The sequence below is a fragment of the Notechis scutatus genome, chromosome 1 (assembly GCF_049901735.1).
Source record: "Notechis scutatus isolate UNSWTSFEM ecotype Mainland chromosome 1, rNotScu1.2, whole genome shotgun sequence".
NCBI lineage: Eukaryota > Metazoa > Chordata > Lepidosauria > Squamata > Elapidae > Notechis > Notechis scutatus.
The window spans coordinates 98,594,270-98,618,820 of record NC_142009.1 but is presented as its reverse complement, the minus strand read 5'-3'; the positions used below and the strand labels follow the sequence as shown (position 1 = coordinate 98,618,820).

The window sequence follows — 24,551 nt, the reverse complement described above, 5'->3', positions numbered from 1 at the left end:
CAAATATTTCCATCTATCAATTACAAAATGTCATATTGCTGGGATCCTCACATATATTATACTGATACATTATGACATCCTAGGTTCTTGGGAAGAACTTGATCAATATGAAAGATAACACCAGCTAAAAAACTGGCAGCTGTGATTTCACACTGATGTGCATATGAAAATAGTGCCAAAAATGTTTTATCTCTGAATATTCAATTTAGGAATTTGAAACAATAGATTATAAAAGATCATTTAAATTTTGAAACTAAAAATATTTTAAAATGCAGTGGACCAATAATATTTAATTAAAAATGGACAAACATGAGGTTGAAAACATTTCCCTTTTATTGAAAATACTTGATATTTTCTCACTTACAGACTATCAGCGAGGTTAGCAACAGTAATTTGACAGAAACCTAACAACACTTTTTTTCAAATTCTCTTTGGAAATATACAGGGCTTCAAATTTGCATCTCAATTCAGCTATTCAACAATTATTCTTTCCATGTTTAGAAGTATTACATAAATAATTACAATCTGTAGTCAATGCAGTATCTTCATGATAAAAACATTTTCTATATAAGATGTCACTTGGAGACCAAAAATGAAATAATTTTTGAAAGGAAAACATTTGTAGTATTGATAAAGTATGTACAAAGTTAAGATGAAAATGAAAACATAAAGACATAAATATAAAAACAAAACATTATTGTCATTAGCATTCTTTTTTGTTGCTTATTTTAAAAACTTTATTTAAATTTCAATAAGTACCAATATTTTAACATATACCAGTAGCAGTCATTAAATATAATTGTGAAATAAAAGAATATTTCTTGATAGTGTAAATAGAGTATTTTCTGCTAGATCAGAGCAAGACATCACTGGATAGAGCTCCAGCTATTTCTTCATTCCAATAACCCTAGAGGTTAAACGTCTACAGGACCGAAGCCTAAAATATATTCTAAATATATTCTAATATATTTTTCAGATCAATACTGCGCCTTCAGAAAATCATAAAACCCTTTTTGTGCAGTTCTCTCAATTTTGGAGAAATTCACAACCAATCACCACATTCTCAGTCTACACAACTTTTTGCTCTTCTCTTTTCTATTTTATAAAGTTGTCAGTATGGTGTGATACATATTTTTGCATAAAGCTATAAATTCAGACTACCTACAGTCATGGAGTAGCTCAGAAGTAGGCTATCATTTTGGCGTACTGAACGTTGTTACAGATGGCTGACAGATAGGCTTTTCCATTTGACAAATGCCTGCCATAGTCAGTACAGCCAGTGATAAAATACATCTCATTTGTGATTACCTCTAGTTTCTCTCTCCCCCCACCCCCATCCTCTTTCGTTCTTTCTATTTTTTCTTGAAAGGTGAGTGTATTTCCAAACCTGGTGCTAAGCTGTAGTTACCTAACATTTTTATTTTCTAAGACTATCTACAGGATCCATATATTACTATCTGGTGCTTGTAACATGGCAATATTTTCTTCATTATAAATTAAAGGTCCTATTAAAAAGAAGTCATCTGCAGCCTAGAATCTAGATTCTAGAAGGTACAAAGGAAGGGTCCATGAGCACAATATTGTTTACTCTGCTATAGATTATAACAAAGATTATTCTCTGCTTTCCTGGTATTTATAGATAGGCCTATATCAAGACACTATACCAAAGATTAGAGTGAATGAGAGATAGGTATCTTCTATTGACAACTGAGTCATAGCCTTCCCTTCCTTGGTGTGGTTAAGGAATGAGAGTTTGGAACTCATGATTTTGTACTGAGAATAGGGGAGAACATTGATCATAAATGTGTAGAAAATGTGCAGGCCTTTCAGTCTTCTTATTGACCAAATACAGTATATGTCTCACAATTGTAAGAAGGGGAAAGTTATGTTTGACTGGTGTTCAATTAATTGGAACAAATCCCTCACCTGATTCTCTACATACAACCACTACCGCAGTCATCCGCAATGCTACACTTTGCGGAGTGTTCTTAAATATAAATCTATTTTGGTAATTGAAAAACACCACTGACTATTTTACAGTGAAGTCCCTTCTGCAGTACTTTCTCTAGTTTGTAGAAAACAATCTGCGTTAGCTTTTCTTCTTTTCTTGGCTTTATCTCTCAAAATGGAAGATCAAACATTTTTCTTTATTTACCATGTTTCTTCTTCCCATCTGTGTTGCACTCATTGCATTGCAACACCTTTAAAAAAATTCCTCAGCATTCCTTCTACTACATCCATTCACAATAATGGTATATCTCTTCATTTTGCCATTCTTATGTTTACCATTTCTTTTTGCATCCATTAAAATATTTCATTCCCTTCTTGTTTAAAACAAGACCCTGCCTGTGTTACTTCTAATCATTCCCAGGCCTTTTTTATCTTACTTTCAAATACACCTCTACTTATTTTGCATACACATAAATCTATCTGGATGCCTTAAAAAATTGTACAAAGCATTACGTCTTTCTTTGAATTGAGATAGCCTTATTTTCAGTGCTTATAACTTGGTATATTATTTTGACAATTGGAAGACATCTGCGGCAGTTAAAAGGCAGTGGATGACTTGACAAACTATTCTTAGAGGTATTGTCCTTCTTATTTTCAAAACTAAGGAATACAAGAATTATTTTAGCCAGTGTGATTTTTTTTCTCCCTTACTCTATTCATGATAAATGAAATGGAACCAGAAATTATGGATGTCATACATTCACTCCCTGATTTCTATTGTGAAAAAAAGGCCTGCATTTGAGATTAAAGATATAGAAATAGTATAGTTATCATAAAGAACTAAGTAGCATAGATGTAGGAAAATGACTATGGCAGTAATTGTTTAGCTTAGCTGGCACTGTACTTTTAATAAACACTACTACGGTTTCTGGAGTGGCACCCTACAAGTAATAAAATATTGTAGACCTTCCTCCCTGTGGAAAAAGAGATGGTCCTCCATAGAGAAAGAGGTCCAATGAGGATTTTCATTGAGGAACCTCATTGTGTGATAGTATATACTTTTGCCTTTGTGGCTGTCTAACTAATGAAAAATGAAAGTTCAGCTAAAAAAACAGGAGATGTCATGGCCCACATCTAGTGCTATCAGTTCAAACTCCCAGGTCTCTGAATATATCCACAAAGTGGAAAGGAAATATGCTAGCCCAGGGGCTGGCATAATTTCCATACCCAATAAAAACAGTACGCTAAATTAAGGGGGTGAAAAACAGAATCAACAAAAACAGACATAAAAATATAAGCACCTCTTTCTTTTCCATTGTCCTTATCAATAAGATATAGGAAGTGTCCCTACTATCTGTTCTTTATACTGTGGTGCTGTAGGGTTATTTTGTCTGCTATACCATGAAATGTTATACTTCTCATCCCTATCTGCTGTTAGAAATATATGCACAACAGCACAATGGGGCCACTGCTTTTATGATGAAAACTTTGTCTATTAACATCAAACCTTTATGTGGATGCCAAGTAAAGAAACTTTCTCAGTCTTGAGAAACATCACGGAAAGCATTATCAAGGACTAGAACATGAAATGAATTTTAGTTTAGGATTTTAAGTGAATGTGTGGCAAACTATTCAAAGAACCTATGCCACATAGAAAGACCACAGTAATTACTATTTGATTCTTGGTATTAATTAAAATATCAAGATAAATAACAATATCATGAATCATTGCCCTGTCAAATAATGAAACTGAGCTGTACTTACTATGATACCCTTTGACTATTTTGTTTTGCAAATCAACAGTTAAAACATGGATAAACTCATATAATTCAAATAATGGCAAGATTTTTTTTATTAATCTGATGTCTGGATGGAGGCAATAAGAAACTTTTGTTTTAAGCAAATGATTAATGCTTCTGGAATCATTGACCATTATGTGAGATTTTATATTTTGAATTTCTCTGAGTCAGCTGGATATCCAAAGGGAAATGTCTTCTCAAATATGCTATTGCACTTGAACCAGTTATAGGGAATTGGGATATGCTTCAATAAATCTCAGTTAAACAGCTTTTAATCATCTAAGTAAGGTTTATCTACAATTAGCAAAATTTCAATACAACTCTAGAGCAACCTTGGGCGATTTGACTAAAAACATGCATTTCAATCTGCAGGTCTTTGGAAAGCCACTAAAACTATGCTATAAATAGCAAAATAAATGAATTATAGGAAAAGTGAACAGAAGCCTAAGGTTTCTGTTTTGGGAAGATCAGAGGTAGATATGAACCATCTAAAAGAGGCAGATCTCAAAGTTACATTCTGAAACTTCTATACTTCTGCACTCATGGTGGATCATAATTCTTGATATGGTTGAGTTGATCACATTAATGCTATGCCAACTCTACAACTCTACCATATAATCAAGCACAGTCAAACGTTTTCATGTCACTTATGAGGTATCATCATTTATAAAAAGTTTGAATGCTTTCATCAATCATGATACAATATTAACAAGATCAATCATCTTTCAATCAATGCATATATCTTGTGACATGTCAAAACCATATTTCATAAAGACTACAGTCTAGTCTTTAATTCTCTGCTTTGTTGACACACCTCCTCATTTTGCTCATCCAGCAGCGGGATAAGCCTGTACGTCCAAAGTACATTCTTTAAGTAGTACAATCTTTTATTTTTATCAAAATGATCCTAAATCACTTGTTTGTGATTTAGCCTTCAGTCTAATACAGAAATATTAGTAATCAAGTATTCCATTTATCTGTATTTGTTTTTCTCCCAATAAATTTACTTTCACAATGGCAGAATTGTATTAGATCGGGTTGAAAATACAGTAATGGAAATTGCCTAGGTAGCATTAAATTCCAGTCCTATTTTAGTATGACCAAGACATGAAAAGATGAAACATGTAAAGAGAGAGAGGGAAAACCAAACATTGTCATGAATTGCTTCAACCTCTTTAGGCATAGTTACCTAAACCCTGTTCATCTCTTCAAAATAAATATCAGCATTTCAACAATAGTCTCCCTTTAGAAACTTATGAAATTGATTCAGTTAAAGACTTCAGATGTAATTTTTGTGTTAAGAGTTGTCCTTATCCAATTTGTGTAAAAACAATACATAATTTGTTCAGTTTGACATTGCAAACAAGTATAAAATTATATACACAAAATACATTTAATAGAAATTGGGAACAACTACTTACAAAGATACAGTATTATTTACAAAGCAAAACCTATTTTAATAGGCAGCCAGAATAACATCTTTAGACATTTTCATTGGAAGCATTATATTTTTCTTTTGATGTTGAGATATCAGTCTGTTATTTCAAATAGCAAGTAAAGAGAAATTGATGCGCTTAATTCAAATATCTCTCTAGTATGTAAATAGCAAACACTTTATTGCTTGCTTTACAAAAAAAATCATATGTAGAACATATGTTTTATTATTAGAGTCTGGTTACTTAAAAGTTTAGTACAGAATGACTCGCAATTTCATTTAACACTATCGTAGATTGCAAACTGTACTGCAAATGACTATTTGCGTTTCAACATTTTCCAAAACTGATACCATGGAAAATGTTTTCCATACTAGCTAGGTCTAAAACAGAACCTAGAAACAGACTTTGACAGGATATATAAATATACATACACCTATACACTTACTGTCAAGTACTCTTTCAGCACCATGCTTTCATTCAGGGAAGTAGTATGGATATCCTTAATCATATAATGCCATAAAATTGTCTCTGGTGCTCTAACAACCAAGAGACAACCTTTACAGGTGCATGTGATCAGTCTGACCATACTTCCATTGTCACAGGTGCTAAGTGGACTTCCAGGTGACCCCCTGAAGTAGGTGCAAAGTGCAAAATTGTTGCAATGTCACAGGTTGCAGGACATTATTGTTTCCGCGCCTTCAACTTGGGATCAGCAGGTTTTTCTTGAGTAACAGAATATCGAGGTGTGTAACCATTAAATCCATTTACAAAGACACATTGATAGTAGCGGACAGCAGCTGAAAAGAGGGAAGTAAAAAAGAATGATCAGAGTATATAGCTGTAAATTAAGGAAACATTTAATCTAGAAAAGCATAGATCAACTTCCCTAGTCTGTTATCAAAATATGTGACCATCAAACCAACTCCTTGATAGAAATTCAAGGAATTGAAGTCAAGCACATCGAGAGACTGATGTAGATTATCAATGTCCAAAACCACTTTCTTCCCTGGTCAGGCATGGATGGCATCAAGAGTTTTAATCATTAAATAAATGGCAAGCAATGTTTTATCCCACAGTTGTTTTTTGACAAACCGAAAAAGACTTTTTTACCTTGCCAGCCAAATCTGCTATTGAATGGCACATATTATTCCTATGTTATTGGCCGACACAAAATACTGTGAGCAAAAATGTCAGCTATGAGGTGACATTCCTCTTTCTTCATTGCAGTTATTTCAGAATATACCCTTCTGGGGGGAAAAGAATTACAAATAAGCTCCTCGGTATTAGTAAATAGAAAATTAGAAGTCAAATACACAATGGAAATGCTAATGTATATGGACCCAAGATACAGTTTATGCCCATTTATATTCATTATCATATGACTTTCATATACAAGTTGTCTGAAATAATTGGATGGAGCTTTGGAGCTTCAAATGTGTTTTCTTTTTCAAACACATAGATTGCTGGGCAATCTATGGCCTGTGGGCTCCATGTAGATCCTGATCCCCTGGTTGCCACTTCTAAAGAATCTGAGCATACATTGCAGAAATTAAAGGATCCCAAGTTCCCATGGATGAAATTTGATGATGGCATAATACTAGTTTTTATTCACAACACCAAAAGTAAAAAAGAGAGAGAAAGAGAAGGAGAGAGGGGAGAGGAGGGGGGAGAAGGTAATGCTTCTTTGAAATGTAGGATATTTATTTTGACTTTTAGAAGTATGGAATGGTGAAAAGGAAAAAGAAAAACCACCCAAATTCAGTCAAGCGATCTAATACGGTTGTGTCACCAGCTATCACTGTACTCATGCCTCATGAAACAACAGCAACAACAAATAACAATAATAATGGTTTGTCAGACTGGGAGAAATGATTAGCTTTTGCTCAATATAGCAATAGCACTTAGACTTATATACTGCTGCATAGTGCTTTACAGCCCTCTCTAAATGGTTTATAGAGTCAGCCTATTGCCCCCAACAATCTGGGTCCTCATTTTACCAACCTCAGAAGGATGGAAGGATGGAAGGCTGAGTCAACCTTGAGCCAGTCAGGATCAAACTCCTGGAGTGCGCAGTGAGTTAGCCCTGCAGTACTACATTCTAACTACTGTGCCACTATGGCGCAGTCTAGTATGAGTTGCAATGATACAAAGTAGAATGTTCATTGATTGCTGCCTAGGTCCATGCCTTCTCTGCAGGTGGTGGTGATCCACCCTGTCAGCCTCTATGGAAATTCCCTCTGTCCTGCTTTCCCTGCTTTATTAAATTTATTTATTTGTTAAATTTATTTGCTGCCCATCTCACCCTGGGGTTACTCTGGGCAGCTTACAATAGTAAAAATGGGAAACAATGATAAAAAATGTAAACGTAACAATAGTAAAGCAATGAAACAATAAAAATAAATGAGGAAAGTACAACAATATGAGTTGAAAGATGTGTGGGAGGAGAAGTAGGAAACACAGGGGAGAAGGGGGCCAGCTAATTAATCCAGTAGCCACCTCCACTTCTGCATTTGGTCCCCAGACCACCTGTCAGAGCCAGGTCTTCAGGCTGTCAGAGCCTGTGATATAGGGAAAGGAAAAGAATGAGCTCTCCCGATTCTTTTCTTGCCCACCAAGCAGCAGGAAGACAATGCCAATCATGGATTTGGAATCTTTGTCTTATCTCCCATGGATGTCAGTGGGTGAGAAATCAATCAGAAAGGAAATGGAAGAATGGTTTAAGGCTCTAGCACAGGGGTGTCAAGCTCGATTTCATTGAGGGCTGCATCAAGGTTGTGTTTGACTTTGGGGGGGGGGGGGCAGAGTGGGGGCAGTGTGGCCAGGAGGGCATGACCAGCTCAACATCACTCATGTCAGGGGCACCTGTAGTGGCCCAAGGGCTCTACCAGTGAAAATGGGCTCCTGAGCTCTGTTTTCAGCTGCAACTATGTCCTGTAACCCTCTGCCAGCAAAAATGGAGCTCGGGAGCCCATTTTTGCTGGCAGAGGCACCACGAGCTGTTTCTTTGCTGTTTCCAGGGTGATCCCATGGGCCAGCTTTAAGCACCAATGGACTGAATCTGGCCCCTGCCCTTGAGTTTGACACCCCTGCTCTAGCATCAGACTTTTCATTAACCAAATTGCTCTGTTGGTTGTCTCCTGTGTGCCATGCCGATATTTCTTATATAATTTGTACAAGGAGATGTACAAATTATGTGCATATTATCTGTGTACATTTGCAGGCATGCACCCCCCACAAACAGAGTTTCAATTATGGGGAGTATTATGAAGATATATTTTTGTTCAGTTTTCCTTACAAGACAAAATGAAACTAGATTTGTGGTTAGATTTGCTCAAACACAAATCTTATTAATGCAGCTCTGAGTCTTTAGCAATTAAATGCTTGTCCTCTAAAAGGGACTTCTTTTTTTCTTGGTGCACAGTTTTGATGCTGGTCGTGATATTTGATGTGTCAAATAGCTTGCAGCCACCTAGGAAAGACTGTTAAATTCGAAGGCCTGAATCTTGACCTGAATATAAAAATATTGCCAATTAGAGACAATTCCATCTTGAGCCAAATATGTAATGAGTTATGCTTGTGGGTCAGGAACAGGTCACTCAGCAGACATCTTTCATTAAAGCAAAGTATTTTGGCAGCAAAGGCAAAGCAGATGGAGAGTTCATTAACACACTGTGTCACAAAACAACATCATAGTTCACTTTGATTAACTGGTCCACTGAGAACGGATCATTTTATTTTATTTTATTTAAAAATCAGAAATAGCCAGGCACTCTTTGTCACTGTAAAAGACTAGCAAATATTTGATGTTATAAGTTTGTTAATGTTCATTTGGGCTGCACGCGAATAAATAGCTCGCCCTCCAGAAACTATTTTTTTCTCAAATTGTTTCCTCAAAGTGTTTGCACTAGGAAAGTAAACAAAAAAACAAAAACCCACTCTCAATTTTCATCTTATGTCCAATCTGTGATGAAGTTATCTAGCTGGGCCAAAGGGACATGTTCTTTATGGCATTTTTTTTATTCCTTGAACCTTTTCATGTCACTTAAAAGAAAGAAGTGGTTTCTCAAAGAATGAACGGATTGGCAGCCTTCAGTGAAGAAGTAAAGGAGGAAGAGCTTCATTCGTGTCATAGGCAGCTAGAGAGAAAGTAGGAAGTTGGTCCTCAGATGGATAGGCCAAGGGTACAAGTATCCAAAATAACAAGACAGAATTAATGTATGCTATATTTTTAGTGCCCTAATAACAACCCTAATAATGCTCAAATAATTTTGATCCATTCAAATCCATTCCAGACATTCCTTGGCTTAAACCCCCCCCCCAAAAGATACTCTCTACAATCCTACAACCAAAGATTGCATTGGCAGCAGTTAAGGTCTTTGAATATCTGTTGGGCATACAGGTATGAAGTTTGAAAAGTATATTAGATGTTCTGTCCACAATAGATTTGTCATTGAAAGAAATAATATTGTGGCAATGAATTTCTCCATCAGCAGTCCTCCATATGATATAGGGGTATAAATCTGCATGTGTGTTTTAACCTTCTTACATATTTTTTGTCACCTTGCATTGGCAGAAGTTTCTCCAGGCATACTGTTTGAATACTTGCCAATGCTATCAATGTCACCAGTAAAGCATACCTTATACACATTATTTTGGTCTACAACAATTATTGGAATAAGAGAAAAGACATGGCTGCTAATTAGAATTGTTATTCAATCAGTCTCTTCCAATTCTTCATGACCCAATGGACATCATTTTGCCAGGATTGTCTGCCAGTAATTACTTCTTGATGTTTCTATTCTGACAGCATCAAGTATGTTTTGTTCTGACATTGCAAGTCTAAATAGTATACATATTTCTGCAGCATTAAATTTCCTGTTTGCCTCTGGGGACATAACTGCTGAATATGCTTTTAATTCTATTCCAGCCAATACCAATACTGACATCTGTGACTTGCTCTTAAATCTTCTAATATCATGTTGACATAAATCTGATTGTGAATATTCTTTCCTGGCAAACTCCTTGAGTGGGTTACTATTTCCTTTTCCAAGAGATTGTTTTTAATCTAATTCAGGGGTGTCAAATTCACTTCATAACAGAGGCATCATGTGATGTATCGGGACTTCTACCCACTTCGCTAAACTGGGTGTGGGCATGGCCAGTGCATGACACATCTGGCCCGTGGGCCAGGAGTTTGACAGCTCTGATTTAATTCATCATTTATGATCTTCCTATCAATGGGTATACCCAACAGTATAGTTCACAGTCTTGCTGGGATACACAGTGTTTTTAACCACTATCAGGTAATTAGTAGATATAAGTGTTATTTAATTGAATTATCATTAAGAGGCAACAAAATGGAATAAAAAGTATTAATTATAAACATTTAGCTAAAAATAATTTAACAGTCCAACAGTTCCTATGTTAACTAAATCTGATTTAACACTGTCAGTATGTTCATTATTGCATGCTCCCTAGATTTCTATATTGGATAAAGTCCAGGTTTTTTTTGTTCAGTTGTTAATTCTTCCTCTAGGTGTTTACAACCAGCAATCTTACTTGTAAACAAGACAATGCAACATAAAGTCCACAATATATCACAGATACCCTCTCATACTGACATCTCTTATAGAAGCCACTAGATTGTAATTGAAGTCCAAATATCCTAGGATATTATGCTGGAGGGGGGTGTTTTGCTTAGTTCTAGTTCATGGTTGAAACATTAATGCTACAGAACAGCCCTCTCACTCTGAGGTTAATCAGAATGTGGTTATAGAATGGAAGCAAACAACTGTAAAAATTCTCACACAGCCAAATACCAGATCTGGCTACCAAAACATGAAACAGATGGAAATTGTATCTCCCACCCAAGATAATTGCTTTTAGAATGAGTAGAAGAAACAGATGCAAAAAATGTGAACATGAAACCTTATAAACAGTGTGGTTCCCTGGAGCTTGCATTTGATAAACGCAAGATGCCCTTACTGTTTCACAATGGCCCCTTAACTTTTCCACAATTAAACTACCTTTTCAGAAATTCCAGGATTCTCAATGCCTATTTAATTAGATCCAATCCAGCCTGCTAGAGAAAGCCTGACAACAGTGGTAGGTACTTTAGCAGCCTCATGCAAGAGAAAGGGTCCTTCATGCCATACATTTACATCATGTTCGGTGAATACACAAGTGGTGCATCACATTAAATGGTCAACACTGCAGTTTGCATATGTGAATCAGGTCTTAAAGGACTTCCCAAATCCATTAATTGGCCATAAACAAAGTTTAGAAGCAATAGAATTCTTTGTGTTTTATTTCTTTTATGGCTCATTAATATACTGGTTCAGATAGGAGACTCACTAAAAAGAAACTTTCTTAGTGAAGATATCTTCCCTCTCAGTGGTGCAATCAACTTACAAGATAAAAATAATAATTCATATCAGAAGCAAAACAAAACAACCTTGCTCTCTGCAGTATCATTCATGCATGGATAAGAAGCCTCTGAACCTACTTATGTGGTTTGTCCATCCCAATTAATCAATACCATGTCTTTTATTATTTTTACAAATTACTCAGGATGGTAAACATATGCAACACATCTTCCTCTTCCTATTAAGATGGGAACATGCCATTTGATTCTCATTCATTGATTAAAAAAAATAAGAGTTTTCATTCCTACAAAAATAGTGCATCAGCATGGACAGACATTAGTGTGACCAGTACACAGATTCTGCTCAGCTAATCTGAACCTTTCTTACATTTATGCACATCTCTTTTTAAGAGTTGCAAAACATTGTTTTATTGAGGCTAATGCAGTTCTAAGGAAACCCTATTTCTTGAAGGAAGATGATAGAGTCAAGGCTAATAATTATTCTAAGAATGTAAAGCAAGTAAAGCATTTAGTCTTCTACTTGGTAGAATTATAGGTTAGAATTTTAAAAATAGGTTCATGTGGGGTTTTGGCCTCTCATGAGCACAATTTTCCTGTGAAAAAAATCAGTGGAAGTTTAAATTCTAACCTGTACTGAATGTGAATTACAAATTTATTTTACTGACTTGAGTCTTATTCTTGGTATTAAAGAATCATTGTACTACAACCATAATAATGTAATTCCTTCCCATCCTAAACTTCAGAAACAAATTGTAGAAGATGGAGATCTGAAGATTTATGCAATGGTCATAATCTATGACACAATTACTGGCAGGGGAAAGAGTGAATAGCTGTGTTTTTGTAGAGTTATATTTTTATTACAACCAAACCGAAGAGCAGAATTCAAGACATTATTCTAATAATTACACAGCTGTTAGAAAAAGTCTGATATATGATAGCTGACTTATATGGAAATCATTTTTTGAAACTATCTCCTCTTGTACTTGTACAGATAGCAACATGAAATATATAAAAATTGATGTCTTATTCAAATTCTTTGTACTAATTTATCTTTTCTTCTTCAATTGCTTTCAAGATTAGTTTAATCTTACAAAATATGTAAAATGAGCTTTCCCTCATTAACTAGTTTTCAAAGGCAAATTGTTCATCCTTTCTTAATCTGACAAGATGAGGTGAAACAATACTGTGGATACTGAGTTACATGTCCTGACAAGGAATTAAAGTCATTTGAAAATCAAAGATATTTGCAAGGCCTTTAACTTACTTCCTGGTTTTGCAGCTTTTGAAAGTTTTTCTGAAAAGAAAGAAAGAAAATCTCAGAAAGAGGGAGAGAATCTGTAGAGCAAGGTGTTTTTTTTGCTAATTCTTTGCTCTCTTTGCTAATCAATTAATTCTTCACTTTCTTTGCTAATTTGCTTTCTTTCAATTGTTTTATTTGCTACTTAATTAAGTTAATCCGGCTGCATTTTTGAGGTCACATCATACTGAAACTCAAAACAGCTATGACTATGAATGTCTTTGATAATGGGATGAAAGGGGTTTTTTTGTTTGCACATTTGTATAAGAAGCCCTCCTGGGTGATACCATAAGGCTTCCTTATTTGTCCATCTTTGAATATTCTTTTCAGGCACAGGGAAGCCACTTCCAAGACCTTCCAGAAGAGATCTATTTTCAGCTGCTTCCAAAAGGCAGTCAAGTTCAAAACTAGCCAAGGTTCCAGAAGGAGGCCATTCCAAAAAGCTGGGCTGCTACAGAAATGCAATATGATTTAGCCTCCTATACCATGTGAAAATGGAGAGGAAAGATCAGCTTTTCCCAAAAATATTGAGTTGGTCAGACTGATTCTCATTGGTAAAAACAGCCCTGAAACTAACTTACTGCCAAGCCATAAACTTTAAATTATATCTGAAAACCTACGAAGCCAACATAATCTGATAACACAGGGCCCATAACATATAAGTGCAATGTAGAAACAGTAGAAAGTTATGGCTTGAAAAATAACCACGTATAATCAAGTAAAAATGTGGTTTTTTATTAAGATAAATGGATCTCAATAGTGAGCAATTAATACTAAATCTTAATAGCCACTGGATTTAAAGAGTAAGGGAGGAGGAGGGGAGGAGGAGGAGGGGGAGAGGGAGGGGAAGGAAACCAACCACCAATTACCTGTAGTCACATTGTGATAAAAAGGGACTGCTTTTTCTGCAGGAACTGTTAAAGAGAACAAAAATATTTAATTGTTTTGGATTCTAAATACAAGAGTTATAGACATAGAAATAGATATATAGGTACATAAACACACACATTATGTGCACAGCTACTCTCTTCAAAGAACTTTATGTGTTTCACAGTATTTAGCCCTTAATCAAAGTCCATGAGACTTCACCAAGGTCTTGAGGGAAAACTTCCTTGGGTCACAAAATCATGAAATCAAAGATCTTCACTCATGAAGAATAAGCGGCCCTATTTCTATCTTTCCCCATCTTTCTCCTAGACCTTTCAGGACCAGTTCCATTCCCCATCCCCAAGAATACAGTAGTTACAGAGGACCAACTGATTTCTAGAAAAGCTATCCAGTCCAGTTTCAAACAAAAATCTAGAAGCTTGTTCTTCTTCTCTTAAAAGTAATACTCTAGATCAGGGCTGTCAAAAACACTGCCTCACGCATAGGCCACACCTACACCTGGTTTAGCAAAGAGGGAAAAGTCCTGTTATATCACATGATGCCACTGTAACGACATGAGTTTGACATCCCTGCTCTAGATTTATGGTTTGTAAGGACAATTGTATGTTGTTGTAATAAGAGGGAAACAAAGACTCTAATCCAAGGGTCTTCAAACTTGGCAAGTTTAAGACTTGTGGACTTCAACTCCCAGAATTCCTGAGCTAACATGACTGGAGGAGGAATTCTGGGAATTGAAGTCCACAAGTCTTAAAGCTGTCAAGTTTGAAGACCCCTGCTAATCTATCTCAGCCACTGAAGCTCATTGGGTGATTCTAGACTCAATCACTCTGCATCACCCCAACCTCCTTCACAGGAAGAGGTTTGTGTAGATTGCCTTGAACTCTTGAATTAATTGCTGGATAGAAACCACATACATACATACATACATACATACATACATACATACATACATACATACATACATACATACATACATACATACCTTTGTTATGTTTTACTTTCAAGGGTGTCTTTTCAACTGTTTTTCCTGTATGTAAAAGAAAAAGAGAGAAAAATCAAATACAATATTTAAACTGAAGCTCATAAAATCCGCTTTGTTAATATTAAGGTAAGTGAGGAAGGAAAGATATTAGCAAATTCAGAGAACATATAGTTTTTTAGAAAGAAAAAAACCCCAGTCTTACCATGTTTTTCCTTCTTTTCTCTCAAATATTTTTCTGCTTTTTTTTCATCTGCAAAGAATGTCCAAATCATAGGAGTTAAACTTTAGGGGACTTGGATATTTGCATGTTGTTTCACAAACCCTTGGAGAAAACAAGCTTGTGATTTCTGTCTGTCAGCAGCAGGGAAGTTAAATGTGGTTGGAAACAGAACAGATCTTACATTTGCACATTTACACGCTCTTCTATGGAGTTGGATTGAATCATATCTCGAGTGATTTGATATATGCACAGATGTCTTTCTTCAGCATTCTTTTTTTTTTTCAGGCATCCTTGAATACAGTCAATCAACTGTGACTTCATACAAGGAGACAGACTGAAATTAACTAAGGTGCAGAGCTAGAGCATGGCCGCCACTCTGATACTTCCTGCTGAGAACAACAGCAGGTAGTTCGCAGTTTGCCATAAAACTGTTCATTCTATCTACCGCCCCCTCCCCTTCCCAGATCCAGCTCACTTTAATGCAACTTCAGTCTCTATTTGCTCAACTGTGAGCATCCTGGCATAATCTCTCCACATGCTACATTACCCTCCCAGACACTAACAGCAAGTAAGTAATTAAAGTTTGTGGCTACCTTGAAGAGTGATAAAAATAGAATATCTGACACTTTGTGGCAGATCTTTTAATGGGACAAATTTAATTAGTTTTTATGGTGCTCAATAAATATATCAGGTGAGGTTCTGGGGACGTTAAGCTCCATCAGGTACAATTCTTGTGGCTTGTTATTACATATACCATATGTATATGTACTATATGCTATGTACACCTACTACATGTTTACCTGCAACTTTGAGTTCAGCTGTTGCTTTTCCTGGTCTTTCTATTGGGTGGCACAGACATAGAAAGAGAAAGAAAAAAAAAAGTACATCTATATAAATCTTCATACTTTGAGAGTTTGGGGCTGTTTTCAATGCAGATAATCATTTACATATGACTGTAATAGAATCTGCCCATTACGGTCGTACATTGAAAAGTTTGTAAAAGATGTTCAACCTGATATTATCCATGGTTCTCGATCATGGATACAGGATGTTGCAAAATGCTTCAAATGGCTATCAATGTGGCTGTATTGCCAAGCAATCACATGACCTTGGAGGGGACCTGCCATTGGAACTTTGAATCTGGGCTATAAATACTCCAAAAGTAGGCCTGTTGTAACTTTGAATGGGCACTAAGTGACCAGTTGTAAATCAAAGACTACCTGTGTAGTGTATGTTGCATACACTGTGATACAGCAACACTTTTGTTAAGTTAATGTAGAAATATTTCACTTGTAAATACAAACTGTACATGTTGTCCCCAAAGGTACTTTTTCCAAAGGCAACTGGACTTTGGTTTTCTTTGAAGATGTTTCACAAGAAACTTCTTAAGTTTTGGCCAGAGAAATTTCTTGGATGAGAAGCAAAACATCTTCAAGGAAAACCAAAGTCCAGGTGCCATTGGAAAAAGCACCTTTGTATAAACCATGACCTGAATGACTGAGAATCTCTACAGATCTCAACCTGTACACGTTGAATTCCCCTAATCAAGCCCACAATATATCTGAGAAAATATAACTGCAGTGTCTCAAATGTGCTTTTTCAGGAGGCAACTGGACTTTCTTGTTTTTTTCCTTTTGAAAATGTTTTGCTTCTCATCCAAGAAGCTTCTTCAGTTCTGACAGGTTAGTGGGGAATGGAAGGATTTATATTCCTTGCAGACAGTTGGTAATTTGGGACAACCATGATCTGGATTGCTGGGAATTTCTACAGAATATAAGTGCAGTGAAAATAGAAACTTTTAAGATATAAAGAAGTTGACAGGAATTTTTGGCAGATTATAACTATTATGAATTAGATTTTTGCCATTTTATTTTCTTGCAAGACTTATTATTCCAGATATAGACTAGTATTCTTGAATAAATGTCTTTCAGATATATTGGATTGTGTTTCTGACAATCCATCAGCCAGAAGATCAATGGACACAGTTTCAGGATAAAAGTGATAGCTGGAGGGTGCCCATTAGGAAAGTGTGATCTGTTTTAATGCCAAAACTGAATATATTGGATTTTGCCTTGGGACTTGATATTATTGTTCTAACGTGATCTGTTCTGCAGATTATCTCCAGTTCGTATCCATTTTATATCCTTGCAACATGGCAGACATCTAAAATCATTTGAAATATTGATTATAGCTGCAAATAAGAGGCACATCAAATAGTTTAACATTTATTGAGTAGAAATATAAAACATAAATAAAAAAGTAAATATAAATGTAGAAGATAAAGTCTTTCATGCAGCTATGTTACCTGAATTTTTTTTAGATTTAAATAATTAAAAAATAGAATGTACCAATAGTCTTTTTAATGCAAATAAAGTTCCTGATGTTCCAAAATACTACACATCTGCCACAAACAATTAATTAGAGATCTAGCAAAATAGATAAGTAGTGAAAGATAGAAATAGATAATGACTTTTAAAATATAATTCCAATTACTTCTGTTCATTCCTATTATGATTGATGGATATAGAAATAGATAATTTAGGGTTTCCTTCATGTTACTATCTTTACCTTCCTCATTTAAAAATAATGCAAAGATCGAATTTAGCTAAGTTGATACATTGGGATTCATAGATGTTCTTCAGTTACCCATCAAATAGGAGACAACTGATAACACAACACAATAATCAGTGTAGTAAGATATTATCTCAAGAGCAGCAATCTACATACTTGTGTAGCTGTTCTCTGTACTTGAAGTAGGGGCACAAATATTTAAAGAGAGCTATTTGCAGCATAATATTACATTAATTATATATTGATTATCAGAGCAATGTAAAAGCTTACAATCTTTTGACAAAATGAATAAGAATATAGTATGAAATTCGGTGCAAAATCTTTCTTGGCACCAAGAATAAATTTGACTAGAAGAAAGCCGTGTTATCATAATGTGTTGCTAAATTTGTATTCAAGTTCAGAGATAACATGATCAAATATGATCAGAGAGAGTTCATTTTGTAGCCAGGGAAGACCCGAAGTAGAGAAATGGAGGGATTGTGAGATTTAAAGAATGCTATGCAACTATTAATGCCTCTAAAGAGCGGTTCCCAAACTCTTTAGCTCATTAACCCTTCATAAAGTTTCAGATTGTTCATCAGCCCCCAAATATTTAACATATAAAATAATTTAATAAATACTTATTTAACTAGTAGTACTATAAATAATAACAATAATGGATAGTCCCATTGAACCTCAGGGGTTGATTGTGACCACGCTGGAGAAACCTACTCTAAAAAATATGTAGAAGATCTGCTATCTTCTACTGCCTATATTGTAATGGCACAGAAATACTAGCAAGCATATGAGAGTCACAGTAATTTTTACCAATTATTCTCTATATTTAAACATTTATTTTGTAGCAAACTGCAACTTGTAATTGGGAACACACTGCTTCTTTGCACATGGATAGTTTGCATAAATCATAAAAAGAGATGCCTCCTAAGAATAGTTACAGCTTATATTATCTGACATCATCTATCCAAAGCCTCTTTTACTTATGTTTACTTTGCAATATAACTAATTCTTACTATATTATTTAATATTATGCTCTCTGTGGCAATAAAACATGATATGTAGCACAAAGTTGTTCATTATTGGTGCTGAAGGAAAGAGTTCCAAATGTGTCAATCTGCTATAGACTGAGTTATTGCATTTAAACTTTTCTTATATCAAGGAAATTCACATTGGGCTCATTCATGGGGCAGCCCTGAAAGTTGTTAATAGAAACAGGGGTGTCCTGCAGGGAAGGGGATCAAAAAAACATGCAATCAAAACTCCACCAGTGGTGGCAGACTTCCGGTTTGAGTCCCCTCGCTGACAGACCGAAACCGCTATCGTGCACGGTTTCGATCTGTGCTTGCCGCCGGAGCACCCCGAGCCAGCTGGTTTGGGGGCTAAGCCACCCCGTAGAGGTGGTGAAGAGAGGGGAGACTGCCAGCAGGGTTGAGAAGAGCTGCATCTCTCCTCCTCAGCTGGCCATTACTCCCTTTCCCGAAGGCGGTTGCAGCGGTGGTCAGAAATGGCCACCTCAAAGAAGAACTCGACTGGAAAAGAATGTGCAGGAGGAAGATAAGAGAAAGTTTTGGTTGACCAGGTTAAACTGCAAAAGCAGCAACATAAGGTACCCTGGAATTTAAACTATAAAAAAAATAACTGTTCCCAAAGAAGATTTTGAAGCAGCGAAGGAGAGAGGAAAGGGAAAGGATTTGGTTTGTTTTTCTTCCCTTCCCTATACTGACAGTGAAGAGACTTAAGCAAGAAATTGAAAAAAAAAATCCACTTTGACATCAATAGGCATTTAAGCTGAAAATAAAATGTCAAAGGGATAATAAAGATTTCTGGGTACTTAAAAGCTTTTAAAAGCAGGAAAGGAGAGAAAAAGAATAAAAGGGCAGGATCTGGAAAAATGGAGGAGACTGCCTGGAACTAAAAGGAATTTACAGTGAAACCTCAACAAGATTCCTAAAAGATACATTTTAACTGAAACTTGGCAACAAAATAATAGAACCCCAGGAAGAGAAAGTGGAAAAAGAAGCAAGAAGAAATAGCTTTGGATTATTTGGATCATTGGGTGATCTTTGGATTTTTGGTTATTGCATTTAAATGACTAAAATCAATTGGGTGGTTGTTTAAAAGTTTCTAAAATGGCACACTTTTAGAAGAACTGAAAATAAAACTTAAAAAGTATAAAGAAGATGCACAAGAAGGGAGAGGTTCTTTTGGCTTCGTATTTCAACTCTTAGAAATTGAGATCTGGAACTATGAGAAACAACAAGTAACGCTTGCAGACCAAGAAGACTGGGACAAGGAAGGAGCCATCTTTAATGATCAAGTAATTTTATGTGGGGGAAAAAAGGAAAGGGGGGAAAGAGAAAGAAAAGTTTAAGATTTGAAGAAACAACCAAAAAGAAGAAGAATAGTTTGAAAAATAAGTATAATATTAGAAAGCAACAGAAGAGGGGATTACAGAAGAGAGAATTAGAAGTAGAGAGACAAGGGGGTAAAAAGGGGAGGGAGAAGAAGAAGGGGAAGAAGGAAAGGAAAAGAAGTTATAAAGGACAGAAACAAGATATAGAGAAACAGAGAAAAGATATAAGAATTGAAAGTATAAGCCTGTTTAGAGATAATGGATGAAAACTTAATTGTAAAAGGGATTCTGCAAAGGTACATAAGATAGTATTGTTATATTACAAATAGAAATAATTTTGGAAAATATGATTAAAATGACGGATAAAATATTTATTGTAATCTAGTGGAATGTTTGTTAATAAATAAATGAAATAAAGTGAATGAGAGAATTAAATTAGGAAAGGATGGGAACATTTTAATTATTAATGATTTATAAAATATAAGTGAAGAGAAATATGGGGGAGAAAAGAATTAATTATGGAAAGTTTATAAGTGTTCCCAATGAAGTATTATATTTAATTGAAAAGAAAAGTTAAAGATGTTAAGATTTTAATGAATATTAATGATAGAATTGAATTGGAATGGAATAAGTGCTTTATTTACATATATATATATATATATATATATATATATATAAGAAAGAATATATTGTGTATTTTAAGAATGTACCAAGCAGAATTCAATTGGAAGTTATGTATTATATTGAATGTTATAATCTTAAAGGTATACATTGAAGCTTAAATAAGAGTTGAATGGATAAAATTAAAAGATATAAAGGTGTCATACTCCAATTAGTAACTACAGGGGAAAATTTGTTTAATGAGAAAAGATAATATGAAATTGAAACAGGACAGACAAAAGTATAAATATAATGATTTGAATTGAGATGAGATGATCAAAATAAAGTTGAGAAAATTAAAAGAGGGGAAAACTATGTAGAAAATGTAAAACAGTAATAAGATATGGAATGTGTGTGAAGAAGTGATAACCCGGGACCATGCTGTTTTCAAAAAAAGATGTTTTATTTGTATTATGTTCTTTTTTGTGAAAACCCAAATAAATTAAAAACAAAAAACAAAACCCTCCACCAGTGGTGGAATTCAATTTTTTTTACTACCAGTTCTGTGGGAGTGGCTTATTTGGTGGGCGTGACTTGGGGTCACATAACTGGGTGGGTGTGGCTTGGTGGCCATGTGACTAGGATGGTCATGTGACTGGGTGGGTGTGGCCAACTCAATGTCACTCACATCAAGGGGTGCCTCACCTGGCCCCTCCCCTCCCAGCCATTCCTTGTCACCCAGCCTCAACTTATCTATAGTTCTGTAAAAATGTTGTTCACCTTTTTTGACTTTATTATCTGCATACTATAGATGTACTTTCATGGACCACTGAAAGGAGAAAATGGCTCACATGCTTTACTCAAAAGTGTGATAGGCAACAGGCTTTTAGGGGGCTGCCAGAAAGAAAGGGGGACAATGTATTTTCCAAAGCACCAGAGGATGGAAACTGAACACAGAGAGAAGCAACGTAAAAATAAGGAGAAACTTCCTGACAGTGAGAACAATTAACCAGTGGAATTGCTTGCCACCAGAAGTTCTGGGTGCTCCAACACTGGAAGTTTTTAACAAAAGACTGGACAGCCATTTCTCTGAAATGTTACAGAGTTCCCCCCAAGGTCCCTTTCTAAGTGTTATTATGTTATTCTGACACCTTTCCCAGGACCTCTATTCAGATTTTGGATTCCTCAGAGTTTTCCTGCCTGAGCAGGGGGTTGGATTAGAAGACCTCCATAGGCCCTTTCAACTCTGTTAAATGCACCTGTATTTATGCTCTGACATGTAAACCCTGAAAAATATCTGGGCAAAAGAAAGGCAGTAAAATCACTTTAGGTGTAGGGACAGTGCAAAATATTAATATATGATAAATAATGGAACAATTAAAAATAATACCACAGAGTATCCTCTCTCCCCCCCTTCCTTCTTTTTTTCTTTCTCTCTCTCTTTCTTTCTCCCCTTTCCTCTTTCTTTCTTCCTCTCTTCCTCTCCCTTCCTCTTTCTTTCTTTCTTTCTTTCTTTCTTTCTTTCTTTCTTTCTTTCTTTCTTTCTTTCTTTCTTTCTTTCTTTCTTTCTTTCTTTCTTTCTTTCTTTCTTTCTTTCTTTCTTTCTTTCTTTCTTTCTTTCTTTCTTTCTTTCTTTCTTTCTTTCTCTTTCCTTCTTGCCCTTCCTCCCTCCCTCCCTCCCTCCCTCCCTTCCTTCCTTCCCTTCCTTGTGTCTATCTGACATACACACCTCTTTTCTGGGAAGAACTTATGAGCAGCGAGCGGGAGGGGGGGCAATGTGAATGTTGATTTGGCATGCTGTGAATTGAGCCAAAATCACCTTACCAAGAGTTAGAACACTCCTGTAGGCTCTGGGTTAATAGATGATGCTATCTCCTTGGAGATGGTCACCTATCAACTGCATGATCATGTTACTGGATGCTTGAGGTGCTTTGCAACAAAAAGTGGAGCTGGTCTTGCTAATTCTTTGTCCCCTGTTCCAAATCCATAAAACCTTTCCCTTTGCTTTTCCTCTGCTTCCCTGCTCTGCTGGGCTGGGAAGGTGGTGGACGCACTCCGAAAAGGAGGCCAGTAACTCCTGGGGCTGCTTCCCATAGCCGCGCTGCTGCCACCACTGTTCCGCCACCCTCTGGACTGGCCTGGCACCCCATCTTGGCCTCCTCCCACCCGGAGAGGTCCCCAGCAGTGGGGGGGAGGCACAGAAAGGCCCTGCTCAGTGGGTCGCAGTGGGCCGAGCACGGCTCGCAGGGTTACCTGTGAGCAGGGCAGGCAGATCAGGGCTGCTCAGTTGGGGGCGGGCGGGTGAGCGGCGTGAGCGAGCATCAGGTGGGTGGGGCAACTGAGCGACCAGCAACGAGAGAACCGATTCGGGGGCGTGGCCAGCAGAAGTTACTAACGGTTCCACGACCCATGCCCAATCACCACTACAGGTTCTCCAGAACTGGTGAGAACTGGTTGAATACTACCTCTGAACTCCACCCCTTTTTACATGCATCATGGTGCATGTTAAAAAAAGGCAGGCTTTGATCACATGGATATAGACACAATCTTGACTTTTGACCTTCTCCTTGCAGGCATCCCTGAAAGAAACACTGGTATTTCAGTGTTCTATCTCTTTATGTGTGAACTGTTTATATTCTGTACTGTTTTAAAAAATGACATAAATATAAGAAAGTAAAATATTAATCACAGTTTTATTGACAAATGCATTATTTAAGCTATTTGGCTAACAATAGTTAGGAAATTCTATTAATTCAATATGTTAATGTGCATAACGTGCTTTTCAGAAAAAGATAAAATAGCAGCAAAGACATTATTAGCAACCAAGTTAACAAGGCTATTTAAATTGCAGATTTAGAAAAGGCATTCACATGCAAAGCAAGGCAGCAAGTATAAATATAACATGACACATCTTGTAATTTCTTTGGACATGGAGAGAAATTAAGGAACCTTACTTCAATGGAGGAAAAGTAAAAAAGGATAATGTTGGGTTGTAGTTCTTAAGCTTGCTCTTGGCTTAGATCCTACACATATTGCATGTCCCCTCCCCTCCACCAACAAAGAAAAATTCATGCTTACTTATGAATAAGGACAGAATGGTGCATCCCTATTATTTAAGCCAAGAGCAAGCCTAAGAAGTATACATTGTAGAATAGCAATGAATACTTGTTGCTCAAGGCCTTATTGTTCTGCTCAGTTTGTCAATTCCTTCTTCTACTTTGCCAAGTGGTTGTGTGAAGTGTGAATATCAGAATAAATACCTGGTTTTGCTAGATGAGCTCCTTTTTTTTGCCCAAGAACTTCTTGTTCTAAAAAGTGGGAGCAATACAAGATAAATTCAACATTGCTTTGCCGTTGTATAATCTCTGCTCTTAACTTTTAAATTCTTTTCAGATGGATTTCACACAAAATGAGTCATTCCAGAATTACTGAGAGAAGAGCTACAGTGTTAGCCCTGTCTTCTGATGTTCTCAAACTAGCATACAGTAGATAATGAATTGATATGTGTGGCTTTCTCTGATAAGATACGCCTACACACAATACAGTTCTGGAATGGGTATATTAGCAGTCTGTTGAGAACATGCAAATGGTAACTCTTGGTAACTTCATAATATCTCCTTCATATAAAAGGAATAAAATTCTAGGTAACTAGGACCATGAACCACTGCAGGGAGGAGAAACCTTTTAAGATGGTTAGACCTAGCAGATTTCTCAATGACCTGAAGCACTTCTGTTAGGCACCACTCCATTCTGAGGAGCTCCATGAAATGAAACAAGTGGGGGGAAAAACTGTTAGGTCTCAGTTGAGTCTAGTTTTATTAGAATCCTGGTCAGTGCCCTCTCTATGTGGCTGCTTCTTCAGAAATATCATGATATTTCTAGGTCAGATTTGCAAGAAACAGGATTAATATTGTACTTCATAATAATTAATTCATAGATCATCAAGATAGACCATGCTGGGGGCAAAACCTTTGTCTCTATTGCTCAGTAAAATCATACCATACAATAGAACATTATTATATAGTCTTGGAAATGATGTGACAGTCACATATACATATTACTGGAGTAAAGCT

General features: G+C 36.2%; 1 protein-coding gene across 1 annotated transcript in view; it reads right to left on the bottom strand.

The window, feature by feature from the left end:
• Positions 1-315: 315 nt before the first annotated feature.
• Positions 316-24,551, bottom strand: part of TRDN (triadin) — a 254,804-nt gene continuing 230,568 nt past the window's right edge. Inside the window, exons 89-95 of the mRNA XM_087972568.1 lie at positions 23,739-23,786; positions 15,758-15,796; positions 14,940-14,987; positions 14,738-14,782; positions 13,737-13,781; positions 12,835-12,864; positions 316-5,982 (exon numbers count right to left, since the gene is read on the bottom strand). Coding sequence (XP_087828694.1) covers positions 5,867-5,982; positions 12,835-12,864; positions 13,737-13,781; positions 14,738-14,782; positions 14,940-14,987; positions 15,758-15,796; positions 23,739-23,786 — 371 coding nt within the window. The 3' untranslated portion in view covers positions 316-5,866. The remainder of the gene's footprint in view (positions 5,983-12,834; positions 12,865-13,736; positions 13,782-14,737; positions 14,783-14,939; positions 14,988-15,757; positions 15,797-23,738; positions 23,787-24,551) is intronic.